This window comes from Camelus dromedarius, chromosome 8, assembly GCF_036321535.1.
Source record: "Camelus dromedarius isolate mCamDro1 chromosome 8, mCamDro1.pat, whole genome shotgun sequence".
In the NCBI taxonomy this organism is placed as follows: Eukaryota; Metazoa; Chordata; class Mammalia; order Artiodactyla; family Camelidae; genus Camelus; species Camelus dromedarius.
The window spans coordinates 69,763,342-69,781,291 of NC_087443.1; the positions used below are offsets into that span (position 1 = coordinate 69,763,342).

Genomic DNA, 17,950 nt, shown 5'->3' on the forward strand with positions numbered 1-17,950 from the left:
GTTCTCAAGTGATCAACCCAGCAATAATGAGTATGATCGTTTTCTTAAGGTAGAAAACTACTATATACCACACGTTTAAAAAGTGGCTTTTGGAGAAGTCACAGAAAACCTAGGCCCCAAATTTCCTTCGTTTCATAGAGAGTAAGTTGGCGGTATAAATGGCTATCGTATTTCTACTTTAATTTTGTAGTTAGTATAGAAAAAGATTTACTCTTCAACTCTTTTTTTTTTTTTGCATGGATACAAAAAACTAGTAAGTGCATGGCTGAAAAATACATTCAGACTGTAACTTGATTACTTTATTACTCTCAACTTCATTAATTAAAATATATATTTATTAAAAATCATTCCTCAGTTCTAATTAACTCAGCTAAAACTAAAGACATTTTTGGAAAAAATTCCTCACCTTTTAAAATTCTACATATAATTTAAATATTGTCACTTTATTCCATTACCCTGGTGTATATATTTTATAATTATTAAATTTGGAGGGCATTCCAAGAAGTAGCACTATGCAAAACCAAGCTATATCCCTGTTAGGCACTAATTTGTCATTTTAATTGAATTCTGGAAGCAGGGATTGAAAAATATGAACTTCAGAGATTTTGAAAATACTTACTATTTCTCCACTCCTATAGTTAACCATACTTTTGAAGAATTTAATATAACTTGGAATTTATGAGTTTAAATTCACGTATCTTCTTTCATTTTGTTATAATCTGCTTACATGAATGCAGAGTTTAAGCTCCTGAATTTAGGTTTGGATGATTTAAAGGAAATTGATCTCCATTATGCAATTGAGGAGATCTTTTTAAAATACAGATCCATTGATGCAGAAACTGGGGAAAGACACAGTAATTTTAAAGATTACCAGAAGTAAGAAAATTACGTGGATTTATGAATTCCCACAATTTTCTTCCCTTACCTAAAATTGTCTTTGTATCCTCAGCCAGGCTTGAAAATTCTTCCTCATGTTACTAAGAAAGAGGACATACCCTAAAATTTATAACTTTATCCCATCTGCCTTGCAGCATTCCGTATATTCCTCTCATATGTTTGCTGTTTTTCACTTATTTCTTCTCTCATGCTCATAAACATTAACTGCAAAGATTTATTTTTCAAACTTTAATTAATAGTATAGTTTTTAAGATGTTTTAATGTAGAGTTTAATTACATTTTTGCTTAAAGAAAAATTTAAAACTTTTGAATATTGTTGTTTAACAGTAAATGAACTTTTTGTATTTCTATAGATGTGACTCTGAAAATCGCTATGTTGGTAATCCACTTAGAGGAACATGTTATTGTAAGTACTTACATATTTTTATTTTAAATAATTTGTTTGTATTATTAGTTTCAGGTGATTTTGCAGGTAATAAAATTCATTTTGTATAACTGATGTTGTCATTAGTATGTTACCATTTGTCTTTTTTAAATCTTGGAACTCCATATATGTTACTAAGAAAGGCAATGCCTTTTGCTATATTCTCTAATTGCATTTGGTGCATTTTTTTTTCTATCCTAAGAATAAAACAGCAATAGATCTTATTCAGAGCATGCGACAAAATATTGAACTTGAGTGAACTCGGCTGGATTTTAACATAGTCTTTTTCATTATGATGAAGTTTTGAACAAACAGAGTTTTGAGATAGGTTTTTCTAGGTGGTAATTTTGGATATTAGTAAAAAGCTGCACTGATTTTATACTGAAAGATTCTTTTATTGGATAATGATCATATGGCAGATGTATGTTTAACTTTTCAGAAACAACCAAACTATTTCTCAAATGGTTGTACTAGTTTACATATCCACCAGCAGTTTATGAGTTTTACTTCTTCCAAATCTCTTCTTATGGTTAGTCTTTTAACTTTTAGCCATTCTAGTTAGTGTGTAATGGTATCTAATTCTCATTTTATTTGCATTTCCCTAATAACTAATGATGTGAAGTATTTTTCATGTGATTATTTGCCATGTGTATAAGAGAAATTTTTTAATTTAGATGGAGTTTGATTTATCAATTTGTTTTTTTTTTTTGAGTAATCTTAGCCTAAACTACGGTTACAAAGATTTTCCCTTATGTTATCTTCCAGAAGTTTTATATTTTTAGGTTTTCCATTTAATTATATAGTCCATTTTGAGGATTAACTCCATTTGTGTATATTTCAAGGGATGGACCAATGTTATTTTCATATGGATATTCAAATGTTTGAGCACCATTTCTTTAAAGATTATCCTTAAACCAATGAATTGCCTTTGTACCTCTCAAAAACATATAGTTATTCATATATGTGTATAAAACTATATAAGACTATTTCTGGATTCTATTCTGTTCTGTTACTTTATCTGTGCATTTTTGTGTCAACGTAACACTTACGATTACTGTAGCTTTATAAGAAGTCTTGAAATGATGTAGTATTTACTCTCCAATTTTGTTCTTCCTTTTCAGAGTTGTTTTGGCATTTCCTATGTGTTTACATATGAATTTTAGAATCTGCTTGTTAAGTTTCCAAAGACACATGCTAGGATTTGGTTGAGAGTGTATTTAGTTTATAGATCAATTTTAAGAAAATTAGTAACTATACTGAGACTTTTGACCCAAGAACATAGTATATCTTTTTTTCTTAAGTATTCTTTAATTTATTCTCAGCAATATTTGGTAGTTTTTGCTGTGCAGATCTTTTGCAGTCAGATTTATTCCAACAAGTTTTATATTTTTGATGCTATTGTAAATAGTATCTTTAAATATTTCATTTCTGATTGTGTTTGTTATGTGCAACTACACTTGATTTTTATATTGATTTTGTATCCTTCAGTTTTACTAAACTCACTCTTTAGTTCTAGTACCTTTTTGTTTTTGTAGATTCCATCATACATACATCAATAATGTGTTCTGCAAATAATGGAATTTGATTACTTCCTTTTCTCTCTGAATGCCTTTTTCCCTCCCATATTGCATTGATACCTCTGGTATCATGTGAAAATATGTGTGGTGGACATGCAAATATTTTTGTCCTGTTCCTGATCTTAGAGGGAAAGCTTCAGTCTTTTTCCATTAAGTATGATGTAGGTTTTTCCTAGATGTCTTTATCAGGTTGAGGAAATTCCCTTCTATTCCTACTTAGTTGAGTGTTTTTATCAAGAGTGGATATTTGCTTATGTCATACACTTTTTCTACATCCATTGAGATGATCATAAGATGTTTCTATTTTACTTAATATAGTAATTTTAGTTTCGAAAATTAATGGATAGTATAACACTATATGGCTGTACCACATTTTTTTGGGTCCACTCAGCAGTTGATGGATATTGGGATTACCTCTAGGCTGTGGCTATTATCAAAAATGCTGATATGAATATTTAGATGGTCTTTGTGTACACATGTATTTTTATTTTTCTTGGGTTGATTTCTAGGAGTAGAATTGCTAGGTCATGTGATCTGATTGTGCTTAAGAAACTGCCAGATGATTTTATAGCATGGCTGTACCATTTTACATCCTTACTAGCAATTTATAAAGGTCTGTTTTTCCACATTCTCATCAACACATTATCTGTCTTCTTGATTATAGCCATTCTAGAGTATGTGTAGTAGTATCTTGTGGTTTTAATGTGCATTTATCTTATGACTAGTAGTGTTGAGTTCAATTTCATGTGTTTGTGTCTTGAACATGTTTTGTTAGGTATGTAAAATACGAATCTCCTAATACTTTGTTGCTATTTCAAATAGTATCTTTTAAAATTGCATTCTATATTTTATATATGTTCAATATATAAGAATAAAATTCATTTTAGTACACTGATCTGGTATTCATCAACTTCAGTGAACTCTGCTGTTAATTCTAGTTGTTTATGGAGGTTTGATTTTTAAATGCAGTTAATTATACTACAGGCAAATAAAGGCTGTCTTATTCCTCACTTTCCAATCCCCTTATTTTTTATCCCCTTATTGGGATGATAGGGATCTCTCTTTCAGTACTAAAAATATGATAGTAGTAGACATTACCAACAAGTAGCATTTGCTATAAATTTATGGAATAGTCCCTGTATCAAGTTAAGAAAATTCCTGTCTCTATTAATGTGCTACAAGATTTCATCATGAATGACTTTTTTTTTTTAACCTTGTTAAATGTGAAACTGCATTTACAGATTTTAATTAATTAAACATCTTTTCATTCTGGGGTAAACCAAACATAGTCATGGCATATTACTTTTGGGGTTACTGCTAAATAATATTTGTTTATATTTTATTTAGGATTATTTTCAGTATAAATGAATGCAGAGCATATTTGTATTTTTTAAGTAAAATGACCTAGACTGTAATGTTTAGCTTTTCTTTTCTAACTTCATATTGTGTAATTATGGTAATAGTTTTTAAAAAATGAATTTGACAAGATTGCTGTTTTATTATTATTTTTAAACTTTTTTTTTTAAAAGAATAGTTTAAAAAAATTAAGGGAACTTTAAAGATTAGCTAAATTCAACTAAGATCTCTGAGTCTGCTGCTTTTTTATTGGTAGTTTTTTCCCCATCTTTTTAAAAATCCATATTATAGCGTGAGCTTTTGGGTTTATTCATCCTTTTCTAGGTCATCAGTGTTAGGTTTTCTCTTTTAGTAATTTCTTCCTCTTATGTACTTTTTAACTGGTGTTTTTTTGCCTACATTTGGTCATTTGGTATAAGTTTTCTTATAAGCATTATTTTCTGCATAGTTTACGGTTCAATTTTTATCTTGTTTTTGTATATTATATAAGAATTTTCTTAATTTCAATTAAGTAAATCTTACTAAAACCATCTTTTATTTTCTAATTTTATTGAGAATGTGGCATAAAAAAAATCCCAAATCTAATTAAGATGTTTTTGTAGCCTTTGGGACACATGACAGTGTTTGGAGGCATTTCTGTGTATCACAGCTATGCACAGGTTACGGGTCCCATGGGCATCTAGTGGGTGAAGGCCAGGAGTGCTGCTAAAAACCCTTCCGTGCACAGACAGCTCCTTAGGGTGAGAATTACCTGGCCCCAAATTGCAGTAGTGTTGGGGTTGAGAAGCCCTGATTTAGAGGTTTAATCTGGTTCCCGTATGGTTTTGGAGGAAACACTATTTCACATGTGGGTTTGTGTTCTTCACGTAGGAGAAGCACGTGATGCTTGCTAGTCTTTATGTTCTTAGCAGACACTGATGTTTGGTGTTTAGATTGTAATTGATTAGATGTTACAGACTGATTTTTTTAGCCCCTTCTTTATTTCCTGTTTGGAATCCTTATGAAAAAACGAATTTCTTCTCACCAGATATTTGCTTACTCGTTGCTGTAGTCATGTACGAAAGGCATGATAGATGCTATGATCCTTTTTTTTTTTTTAATTTACTAGTTTTCAAAATAAAGAACTGTTTGCTGAATATCTCCCAAAGGTGAAAGCTAGATTTGTTGTTTTTGCATCATGTGGTCATATACATATTTAATATGTTTTGATCTACTTACAGTTACTATTCTTACTGACGCTTAAATTGTCTATTTTCTATGACTTTAAAATTATCCTTATTGTCTATATTTTCCACATTCATTTTGTTTTTCTTCTCTCAAACATCTTGTATATTATGGGGACATATTTTTATCTGATTTTTTAAAATTAGAAATTCTTGTTTCTTCTTGAATCTTTAGCTTTTATTATGTCCCCAAAGAGTAACTAGTTGTAATTATGGACACAAATAAATTATGACCCACTTTTTAGAAATAACAAATATACTAATATTTAAGCCTTTTATATTTGAGACTAAGCTGGTCTCTGGATTTTTCTTCTGGATCAGTGGTATCCAAAATTCATATGAGCCACGTGTGTAATTCAAAATTTCCTGCTAGCTACATCACAAAAGTCAAAGTAAACAGGTGAAATCAACTATAATAATATATTTCATTTAACTCAGCATATCTAAAATGTCATTTTAACATGTAACAGTATAAAAAAATCATCAATGACGTCTTTTTTTCTTTTTCAGTTTTTCTTCAAGCACAGTGTTTGAAATATAGTTTGTATTCTATCATTATGGCAGTCCCAATTCAAATCAGTCACACTTCAGTTACTCAGTAGGTACATGTGAATAGTGGCTACTGTACTGGACTGCTCATCTGTTACAGAGGACTCCCACCCTCTTTTAAAAATGTTAAAGGAACAGTCATGAAGCACTAGATGGCAGTCTTGCCATTTGTTATGAGATCTTAAACTTCATAACATTTAAAGGAAATGGCGTTAAAAAAAAAAAAAAAAGAAAAGGTCAGTAGTTCTCGTAATAGTGTTAATGGAAACTATTCTGATTTAAAAGATTAGATTGAAATTTAAAGTGCAGGTCCATATTGTAACTTGAAGCAATTGAGTGCATGGTGGTGTTAACTTAATTGAAAGTAATACTCCAGCAGTTGTACTGTCTTCATAGTTTTTCAATCTTCAGTTTAAAACCCCAATCCAAATGTAGTAGATAGCTCTTCTGTATCACGTGGAGGAAAGAAAGTTTCTAGCAATGATGCCTAATTTGGTTGACTCTGGTAAACACTGAATAACAATTTATCTTGGCAAATATAAAAAGCAGTAGTCACAAAGTATTATAGTTTCTTTTTTCTTGAATTCTTTCTTTTTAAGTTACAATAACAATTATAAGAAAACCTTAAACACAAAATGAAAAACTGGACTATGAAAATGTTATGTACAGAATGTATTTCAATGAGTAGAAGCAGAGTACAGAAAATCGCTTACTGCAATCATCTACTTTATGCTCCTACTACACTAATTCTTCAAGTGCATGCAATGTCCGAACTGCCAATTATTGTATTTTCCAAGTAATCTAATATATTTGGGCTTTTTTCACCCTTTACTCTTTCAAAAATTACTGTTTTACACTTTGATTTTCTTTTATTGCTATTTAGAGTTCAAGATGCAATTACGTGACTAAGATAATACACTGCCTCATTTAAGAGTAATAAAATTAATTACTACTTTTATATTCAGTGCTCACTTCTGCCACCTATCACATATTCGCTTAGTTTATATTACTAAAATAAATTTATCCAGTCATCTCACTGTAAACCCTTTAATTATTATTGACTTATTTAATTAATGGTTATGTCATACTGAAAGACATTGTTTATTGGCATATCATTTATTGGATTTGATTTCTTTTCTTTTGTTTGATATATAATAGGTAATGCTTCTAGTAAGTGTTATTATAGCTGTAAATTAAAAAAATATCATTCTCAATCACTTAAAATGCTATGTCATACAAAACAAGAAAGCAATTAAAACTTGTGTTAATTTTATACTTAGTGTTAACTATTCTGTTTTGTTCTAAAACAGAATTTAAAAGTTTTCCTATTTTAAGCAAAATATATTCTACTTTCTTAGTTAATTGTTTATATGACTTTTTCACTGATAAATATAAATAGAATTCTAAATAGGGTTTGGCTGGTCCATCTGCAAGTAGAACAGAAGTGACCCTGATGAACACAGAGAATCTGAATTCTTATATTTCACAGACTGAAGACTTGATGGACTGATGATTATCTGACAAAACATAGATGCCTCATGGTTGGCATTTTAATCTTGTTCTTTGATTCATCAGTGTTTTTATTAAATCTTCTGAAGCTTATATCTCAGTATTTAAACATTTTTATTTCAAAATTGTTTAATATTTTAGTATGTTTCAAACTAAAGTACAATATAACACAATTACAAGAAATATTTGAGAGGAAAAAAGTGCTATTGAATTAATCTAGAAGAGAGATGAAAAACTTATTTGACTGTATATTTTTAAATAAAAGTGTTATTCTGGCTATGTAAGTGACACAGACTCACTGTAAAAATATTTAAACAAAACACAAAAAATTTAAGGAGGAAAACAAAACTGTCTGAAAACCTCCCAGCTGGGCTCCCAGGTGGATCCGTGCAGTCTGCCCTCTGCACAAGTGCCGGCTGCAAGGAAGTGGGGCTGATCTCCAGTACTTAACTTTTCTTACTAAGCCCAGTGGCATGGCATGGGGATGCATCTGCCTTGCGCAAGGGTTAATAGCTCCTTATTGGTATAAAGATGCTGAGTGTGCGTTTCTAAATGCTGAATGCATGCGTTTCTAAGTAAATTATGTCCTGAGAACGATTTTACATAAAAGTGGTAGTAACGTATATAATACTCTTATTCTGAACCACTTTTTCTTTTTTACAGATATATAGCTCATTATTTAGAAATATTTATTGAATAAAACTGGAAAACCACCTGATTTTAAAATGATGATAATACTAGTTAAACTTTATTGAGCACTTCCTGTGCTAGGCTAGTCTAAGCCGTTTATATTTATTAGATTATTTAATCCTCAAATGAGAAGGGTATACTTTTTATCCCCATTTTTTTATTTGAGGGAACAAAGGCAGAGAAAGTTTAATTCATCTGTATAAGATCACCCAGCTAGGAAATGTCAAAGCCAGTTTCAATCCAGGTCGTCTGAGTCTGTACCCACCTCTGGGTCTGTACCACCGACTCTTGACCACAGGTGGTAAAACTCGAACAACAAAAATTTGCACTATGTTTAGCCTAAGAGTTGTTTTTATGTGAATAAAATAAAAACACCATGTTAAAGAAAATCAAAACAGGACCTAAACAAATGAAAATTCAAACTTACTCAAATGAGAAGTCTTCATATGAAAATATCATACTTTAAAAGACTGATATATACATATAAATTTTATGCATTTCCAATTAGAATTTCATTCAGTTCAGGTTTTTGAAGGATATGCATGAATAAATTACATTAAATTTTATTTTAAAGAATACACTTTTAGAATATACAGTAAAATCATGAAAAGGAAGAAGAATGAGAAATCCCCGCCTGACGGATACCCAGACATACTGTGACTCTAACTGTATTGGTTCCTATTCTGGTATAAGAATCAATGAACAAAACAGAGTCCAGAATCAGATTCCTAAACATTTGGGAATTTATATGGCAGTCATTTTATTTTTATAAAGTTCTTAATGACTTAATCTGCTTGTTCTTAAATACCCCAAACTTTACCTAAGATCATGGCCTTTGCATTTACTGTATCCTCTGTCTCAGCTACTCCATCCCTAACCAATGCTCTGCTTCTCCCTGAAGTGGACTCCCTTGTGTATCACAGTAACCTTTCTTCCCCCATCCTAACACTTACACAGAATGCAGTTATCTCACTTATTTGCTTACTTGAATGTGGATTTTCTTTACTCAGTAGAATGAAAGTCTCTGAACCCAGGACCTTCTCTTGTTGGAACCCATACTCAGAAAAGTCTGTGGCTTCTGGGTAGGCTCTCAGTAAATACATACTAGGAGGACACATATAAATTATTAATAAATAAATGAATACACATGCATTGTGGCTGTGTGGGCACGTATTTTTACCGATGGGGTATTTGACCAAAAATGTATGGAGATCATGTTAAAGTCTATCAAGTAAAAGTTGCTTTACCTTTATTTTTTAATTTATTTTCATAAAGTAGTACCATTCATCATTGGAAAGCTTTAAGCATCAGCCATTCATTTGAATAAAAATGAGCTTCAGTCTTTATTTTTCTACTTAGTCTATGGAACATTTGCTTCAAATAAAACCTAAGCAGATTTCCATATGTCATTGCAGATTAATGGAAGGTTTAGCTACTTGGAGATACTAAGAAGTAAAGGAAGGTGGCTTCTGAAGAGATCATGGTATATTATATGAGAACCACTAGAATCATTGATGTATAGGCATTGGTGATCACGGCCCATCCTCTCTTATTCATTGATGAAAAAAATAAGGCTCAGTGAGTTTAAGTGTATATCGTAGTCTACACAATCAGTCATTCAGAATGTGGATAATAACAAAGATTCTGTGCTTTTTCTGTGATGTTTTATCTAGGGAACATTGACGTTGCAAAATTCCTGCAACAGGTTTTACCTTTGGAATTATTCTAAATGTCCCAAGCTCAATAGAAATTCTTAATTAATAATTATAAGCACGGATAGCACAAGGGAATACTAGTAGTTAGTGCATATTTATTATTTGCAAAACAATTTAATATTAATTATTTCATTTAATTTGCACAAAGGTAACTTTTTTTGCCCTTAATTTACTTACTGAAGAGTTACCCTGTTAGAGCTTGGAGAGACTGTCAGTTATTGGAATTGACTCACTTTTGTGTATTCATTCAGCATTTATCTATTGACTAACTACTTTGTTGGTCTCTGTGGATATTACAGTGAGCAAAACGGGTTCTGCTCCATTGAAGCTTATAAAGTAGTAGAGAAAATAGATATTAAACGTGTTATATAATTACCTAGGTATGATTGTCATAAGAACTCTGAATAAGGATAATAGATGCTTTGGGAATATATTACAAGAGATTACAAAAGAGCCTGACCTAATTTGTGGGACAGGGAGTAGAAGTGGGTGAGGCAAGAGAATGATGAAGCTTTGATGTGGAAGATGACTTGGTAGTGGAGCGGCGATGGCATGAGGATGGGAGGAAGTAGAATCGGTGGGAGCAGCATGCACCAAATTAGTGGTTGGAAGGAACAGGGCAGGTGAGACACTAACATTTTAACACACTGAACTAGGTGGTGAGAGGTTAGGAGATGAGGTGCATTTTGGTCTTTATCATAAGAAAAATGAGAAGCCACTGAAGGGTTTAAGAGGAGAGTAAAATGTTTCACTTTTAATTTTAAAATAATCAGTCTGCTTGCAGTGTGTCAAACAGGTTGATGAGGGCAATAGAGATGAAAGAGACCATTTTAGTTCATTTTCTGAGACGTTATTTCTGGAGCTACATTTTAAATGTGACTATGATGCATTTAGACTGTGAGTATACTTGAATTTACATTCATGTAGGTTTTATCATTTACTAAACAATTGTCTCAACTGGCAAATACATGTACTTATACATATACCATTATTTAAAACATATTTGGATTCTTGATGCTGTTGTCAAAATCTATGTACATCCTTTTCAGACCCCTCAGGATCGCTAAATACATGATCATGAACTCATATATTTATTAACAAATATGTAACTGTATATAAATACACGTAAGAGAATCGGTTTGAGTTTTGAAATTTTTTAGAATTCTTTCAGAGCCAATATAGTGAATAAGGAAAGTGAAATATTTATTGGATGCCTTTATTTTATGAGACAATCAAGCCAAGTACATACTAACACAATTACATGTAACCCACAGAGCAATCCGGTGAGACAGGCGGTTTTAACCTGTTGTGCCATTGAATCTCACTGAGGTTAATTACCCTGCTTACTATAACCCAGTTGGTAAATGGGATATTTCAATTGCAATCTCCTTAAATCCTGTGCATAATGCTAAATTAAAAGTGAAATACAGTATTCACTGGTAAAAAAGCAAATCATTAGGTCTTAGTTCCTTTCTCAAGATACTCCAATTAAAAATTTCTGAAAAAATTCAGAGTTTATAGAATAAATATTCTGGTTTCCAAATGAGCTGAAATTTGTATGAACAGTGTCATGTGATACAGCATGCACAAGCCAAGGTGGAGTTCACTTGTGATCCTGGCATGTTTGCCTTCTTAGATCACAGATACATAGATACTTCAGTTTGTTCCATTATTGATGGTGTTATCTTTGATCAGCTGTTAACGTGTGAAGTCTAAAGTCCACTCTAAAGTTACTGTTTCTTATTGTATTTAATGAGTATATTATGCGAAAATTCTTGGAGATGATGTAAATACCCTATTTTTTATCATACTATCATCCACTGTTTTTACCATACATTGATGTGTTTGCCAAGTGGTGATTTTCTATTCCATCACTTCTTCCACCTTTATTAACTATAAGGAAGAGCTGTCCGTTCTTCATCTGTGTGTTTATTCACTTATTTGTATTTATCAATATAAATCCATGGAGATATATATATATATATATAATGGCTTATAATAAATTACTATCACTCTATTTTATTGCTGAAATTGCTCTAGATTTGGCTGTTGGGAACTTCCTCAAATTGGCTCCTGTGTCCTTTTCGCAAGACTCTCATTTTCTGAGTATTTCCTTATTTTCTGACACCACGAAATATTTCAGACTCATCTTGTACTTCTCCTGCCCAGCCCTGAAATCTTCCATTTTCCCAGGAAGCCATTGTTCCTTATATTGGAGAATGGTATTTAGAAACAAGAACCTAGGAGCTAAGTATACTCATTGCTTCTGGGTTATTATTCTTTCTTTCCTTTGAAAATGTTTTTATTTTAAAATTAAATCACCAAGGTATATTCTTACTCTTTTTGGAACTCTACTGTCTTAACTCTAACTGAAACTTGTTATATCCTATCTGTTGTCTAAGGAAAGTGTTAACTGTTTTTCCTTTCCCAATGTCAATACCTTAGTATCTGGACATAGAAATAATATCTGCCTTGCTTCCTTTGACACTGACAAATAATTGCTTTTGTTTACCCATTCAAAAATTTCATCTCCTTTGAAGCAATATTGTAACTCTCCATGTTGTTGTCTTCTGTTGAAATCCTGTGCACTCCATTTAATTTTTTATCCATTTAATACTTTTTTGCCTGCTTCATTGTCTTTCTCTTATTTCTCTTGACATCATTCTTGATTTCAATTTCCACATGTACTTTAATTATGCATTAATTATGTTGTGTTCAATTTCCAAAACAGCTTATAGAAGTCAAACACTCTACTCTCAGAATAGTTTTATTATAAGCAAATGATACACATGGAAAGGGATCTGGAGATCTTAGATATTAGGACTAACTGTGTAGGTACAGTATTTAGGGCAGTTTTTCTTTTTTTCTTTTTGGTGGAGAGATAAGCATAATCACCAATGTATTAAAATAGCCCCCCAATAAGAGCTGTAGGTATTTATATTTTATATTGTATTTGGCCACATATTGGAATTGTTTCTTATTTTAGTAGCTTTTTAGTTGTATAATATTTCTTGGTACACAATCTGATTTTAGACATAAAAAGATAACTTTGTTTTCTTTTGTTCTACTTGAAACCTGTCATCTGTTCACTGACAGATCTTTTTGCTATGCTATTTCCATATCTGTATTTGTCTCTTAGTTGTAGTATGTGTATGAATTTTTTCTTCAGGATGAGTATGTAGATCACATATTTCTAGGGCATTTACTTACCTGAGATGATCTTTTTGTTGTTTTTCTATGTAGACAGGATGTTGAGTGTACATGTTCCGTAAAATATTGCTCCTGCTTCTTGTCTTTTGCCCTATATTGTTACTTAAAACCACCTAGCATCTTGCCTAATCTTGTTATGTAAATAACTCATTTGTCTGAATGCGTGTGAATGTGTGTGTGCGTGTGTGCATGTGTGCGTTTGTGCATGTGTGCATGTGTGCATGTGTGTGTGTGTGAACATGCCCACATGGATATGCCTGAATGTCTATGGTATTTTTTTAATAACAGCTTTACTGAGATATAATTCATATTCCTAAAATCTCACCCCTTTAAAGTGTAGAATTCAGTGATTTTTTATATATTTACGAGGTTGTGCAAACACCACCACTGTCTACTTTTAGAATGGCTTTCTCTCTCCAAAGAGAAGCCCAGTCCACATCAGCAGTCACTTCTCATTCTCCTTTCCCCTAGCTGTGGTAATCTTTTTTTCTGTCTCTATGGATTGGTTCTACTCTGACATACTGTAGAAATGATGTCACGAAATATGTGGTCTTTTGTGATGGCTTCTTTTATTTATCATAATGTTTTCAAGGTTCACCTGTGTTATAGCAGGTGTCAGTATGCCGTCTTAATAGCCAAATAGTATCCCATTGTATGGACACACTGCATTTTGTTTACCATTCACCAATGATGGATATTTGGGTTGTTTTTACTTTTGGGATATTATGAATAATGCTGGATTCTCTTTATCTTTTGTGCAGGGTATTTCCTTTCAGTATTTAGATTTGAATCTTCAACAGATTTTTTAGCATACATTTTACATGTGTTATATGTGCTTCTTTTCAATTTGTTGTATCTGTTTTAATAACATTATCCATGCATGTGTTGTAAATTTATATGCCTAATATTCCTTCTGAATGATTTTCATCTTTGTTCTATTCTGGGAGATTTTTTCAGATTTGACCTACATAGCACTGATTCAGAATCATGTCATTTTAATCCTTTTATTTTCTGATTTGTTATTTTTAATTTTGCCATTATATCATTACTTTTTGTTTGTCTTGCTTCTTACAGTTTTAACTTATTTAATTCTCTTTTCATTGTAGTCTTCAGTGTTAGCTCACCTTTTATCTTTAATTATGTGGGGTTTTTTAGATTTTCTTTTTTTTCTTGCATACTGTACGAGTCAAACTAACTTAACAATACAAAAGATGTCACCTTTTTCTTTTACTTTGTTTTCATGTTTTTTTTTTTTTTAATCATCTATACAGTCAGAATTTGGAGCCAGAAGTATAAGCAGACTCATACTAACTTTAAGGTGTACCAAGTTCATATAAAACGTGAGAGAGATTTAAAAACGAGTGGCTCTTCTTCATACCCATTTGCCCATATTTGTAGACTTCATTTTTAGGTATAATTGGGAAATTAATTGCCAATGTCTAAAATTTCCTGAAATTATCAGAGATAGTTTGCTGATTGTTAGCCAATATATTTAAGAGCTAGCTATATCATTTTAGCTGTTCCAGCCGACAGGGCTCAGTCTATGAAATCAGAGGATTGGTTCGTATAGTATTTATGGTTTCTTCAAGCTTTGAAATATATCCTTGGTATTTTTTCTATTCACAAAATTTTCAAATAATTGTCTCCAGTCAGTAATATATTTAAACATGCAGAATACAGTTCATCTTTTTTAACTATGAAAAATTTTAAATATGCTGGACACTATAGTATACATATTTTTGTGAATATACATATAAATATACTTTTGTAGTATATATGATTTTAAAATTGTGTACTTACCACTTGAGCTTTAATATAGCTTAACACTTTGCTGTGTTTCCTGCAGCAACACAGGCTCCCTCTCTTCTCGCCTTAGTGTAGGGTGGGCGTGGTTTACAAGGCTCCACCCTTTGGGCTCAGCAGCAGGAGTTTCTTGGGGCTGTTGTCAAGTGACATTAGGGTTGATGGTTGCATCGTATACTTTGTTCTGATCTTGTATCTGCAACTATGATAAATAAGCAAGAGAGAAATCAAGCTTGAATGCCTGGCCGAGAATTTGGTGATTGTGGCTGAGGGCTGGGGTCCATAAAGGCAGAAGAACGTCCTTAGGCCTGGGGCACTGGAGCCTCTGCCCGGAGCTGCCCAGGTCACCCAGTCCCTGCCTCCTGAGGGCGTCTACTCCTCACTTCCTAGTGCTCAGTTTCAAGGGAGGAGAACGTAAAGGTAATTAGGCAGACACATATTTGAAAACAGTTTTGAAATGTTTACTTTCCCTCAGTGGTGTTTTCCCTTCATTCTGAACAGGTATCTTCTTCCTCAGTATTGCAGCCCTACTTCTGAAAACCCTCTCAGCTGCAGCGGACCAGGGTGGTCCCCAGTCTCTTTTCCTGGCCCCCCTGGCATTGGATTCTGCTTTTGTTCCTGCCTCATGGCTGCCCTCTCAGTCTCCCTTGTTGACTCTTCCTGAGGATCTGATTGTGTGACTTTGGTTTGCCCCAGGGCTCATCCCTTGGGCCTCTTCCCTATCAGCAACTGGTGATTTCTTGAGTTCATGGCTTTAAATTCCATCTAAAATGCTGAAGGTTTCTAAATTGCTATCTCCTGACTGCTGAGTTCAATGTATCACTTAGGTATTCAATAAGTAACACAGATTTAACATCTTCAGAACTAAGCTTCTAATTATTCCAAACTCCCAACGCAAAACCCTTTCTTCTCACCGGTCTCAGTTAATGCTGACATTTTGCTTGGCTTGGGTCAAAAAAAACTTTACCCTTGCTTCTTTCAAATGCAACGTCTGTTTATTTAGCTAATCCTGTTTGTTACACCTTCTGCATACACTCTGTGTGTCGGGCCCTTCTCATGACCTCACTGCTGTTACCACATCTACCATCACCTCTTGTTTGCATTCTTACCACAGCCTGTTTACAAGAATCACAGCTAAGACTTGTTCTTTCATTGAGGTTTTTGAACTTGTTTCCTTTGCCTGGATTCCATTTTCTCCAGGAAACTCCATGGCTTATTCTCTTACTGTCTTTGATCTTCAATTTTCCTTTTCAAAGTTGCAAGCGTACGCCTGCCTGAACAGCAGTTCCTCTCCTCTCTACTGGCTTATTACTCTTACACTTACTGTCATCTGTTATACTATACGCTTAAATTGTTTATTAATTTTCATTGTCTGTTCAATAGAGTATAATTTGCTTGAGGACAGAATTCTGTATCTTTGATTTTTATATATTTCCAGTCCCTAGAATAAGACTGGCCCATTGAATTTGCCTATGCATTTTCTGGCAGTGAGATGAAAAGCAGAAATATGACCTATGACGTAGTTCTCATTATCGCATACAAGGATGCCTGTAAATTCTTACAAAGACAAAGTTGTTGTCTTATACTAAATTACGCAGGAAATATATAGGGTGGATCTTATCAAGTACATAGTAAGCCACATGAAGAATGATGTCTTGATAATAAATCCAGTGATATTTTCCCTGTCTTTACTTTTTATTTTAGTAGGGTTTAATGGCTCAGGGCATAACATGAAAGGTATGTACCCCAAAAATGGGAGTCATCTCTATTTAAACAATTTGAAAAATTTTCTAAAGGTGGCAGTTTAACATTATAAGTAATGGTTCATGTTTGTATAACATGTGAAGCTCCTCATGACCTGTAACCTTGGTTTCACCACTATACATGAACAAAATTTAAAAATGTTTACCACTGACGTCTCTTTACCAATTGTTAGTAAGAGTGACCTTGGTAGAATGATATGTTTATCACAGAGCCATTTTAAACATGCTGAAAGTAAAAACAACCACAATAATAAAGGGACAGGTAAATGCATTATAGCATATGATGAAATGTTATTTAGCTATTAAAGTTCATGTTTTCAAAGAACTTTGATTTTGTGGAAGTAGATTACCAAGATTTTTGCCTATCTTTCGATTTACAAAATTTTAACTGGAATAAAATGCACTAAATGTTACCAGTATTTTTCTCTAGTTATAAGATTATGGATGACTTAATTTCTTCTCTTACTTTTGTGTGGTTTCCAGAATAGCTATAGTGTTTGTAGAACTTCTATGATGACAACAGAAGTAATGAATAGAATTTTTAAAGAATTAGAAATACTCTGTATTATATTTTGCTTTTTGTTGCTTGATGACAAAGATTTATAATTTGCCAGTCTTGAGTAGTCCACTAATGATTAATGATAATCATTTTCAATATTAATATGCAATATATTTTCACCTAACTTTTATCAAACAATTAAAAAAGATACATATCAGGATTGTGTTTTTGTTTCCCCCTGCAGACAGCCTTTTGATTGATTATCAGTTTACATTCAGCTTATTACAGGAAGATGATCGCCACCATACTGCTATAAACTTCATAGCAAACCCGGAGCAGGTAAGGGGACAGTTTAAATAACTTTCATAGTATAATTATATTAATATCAAGGAATACAATTTTTTCATCATCTTTCAATGTAATTGTACCTATTCTCAAAATTACCACACTGTAGGGCTTTTGTAGAAAGACTAATCTTCTTAATAGTTTTTTTTCATAAAATGTAGATATCCTTGTGATTCAGAGAATTTGTGTTTGATATTTCAGATTTTGAAAACAGTCCTAAAATTTATATATTATTTCTTTTACTTCTCGGGCTTGCAACAGTGTTTGTGCTTATGATTATGTTCTCAAATTGGGAGTAGTCTTGTTTGAAAATAAAACCCATAACTTCAAAACACAAGCTGTATTATATATGTTTTCTCTTCTTTTATATACCATTACTTAGTCGTAGGT

General features: G+C 32.5%; 1 protein-coding gene across 3 annotated transcripts in view; it reads left to right on the forward strand.

Annotated features, from left to right (window-relative positions):
* The window catches only part of ATRNL1 (attractin like 1), a 631,665-nt gene that overhangs the window by 203,549 nt on the left and 410,166 nt on the right, over nt 1-17,950 (forward strand). For all 3 annotated transcript variants that reach the window (XM_010987217.3, XM_064488470.1, XM_064488471.1), the window contains 2 exons: nt 1,251-1,303; nt 17,460-17,554. In XM_010987217.3, coding sequence (XP_010985519.3) covers nt 1,251-1,303; nt 17,460-17,554 — 148 coding nt within the window. The remainder of the gene's footprint in view (nt 1-1,250; nt 1,304-17,459; nt 17,555-17,950) is intronic.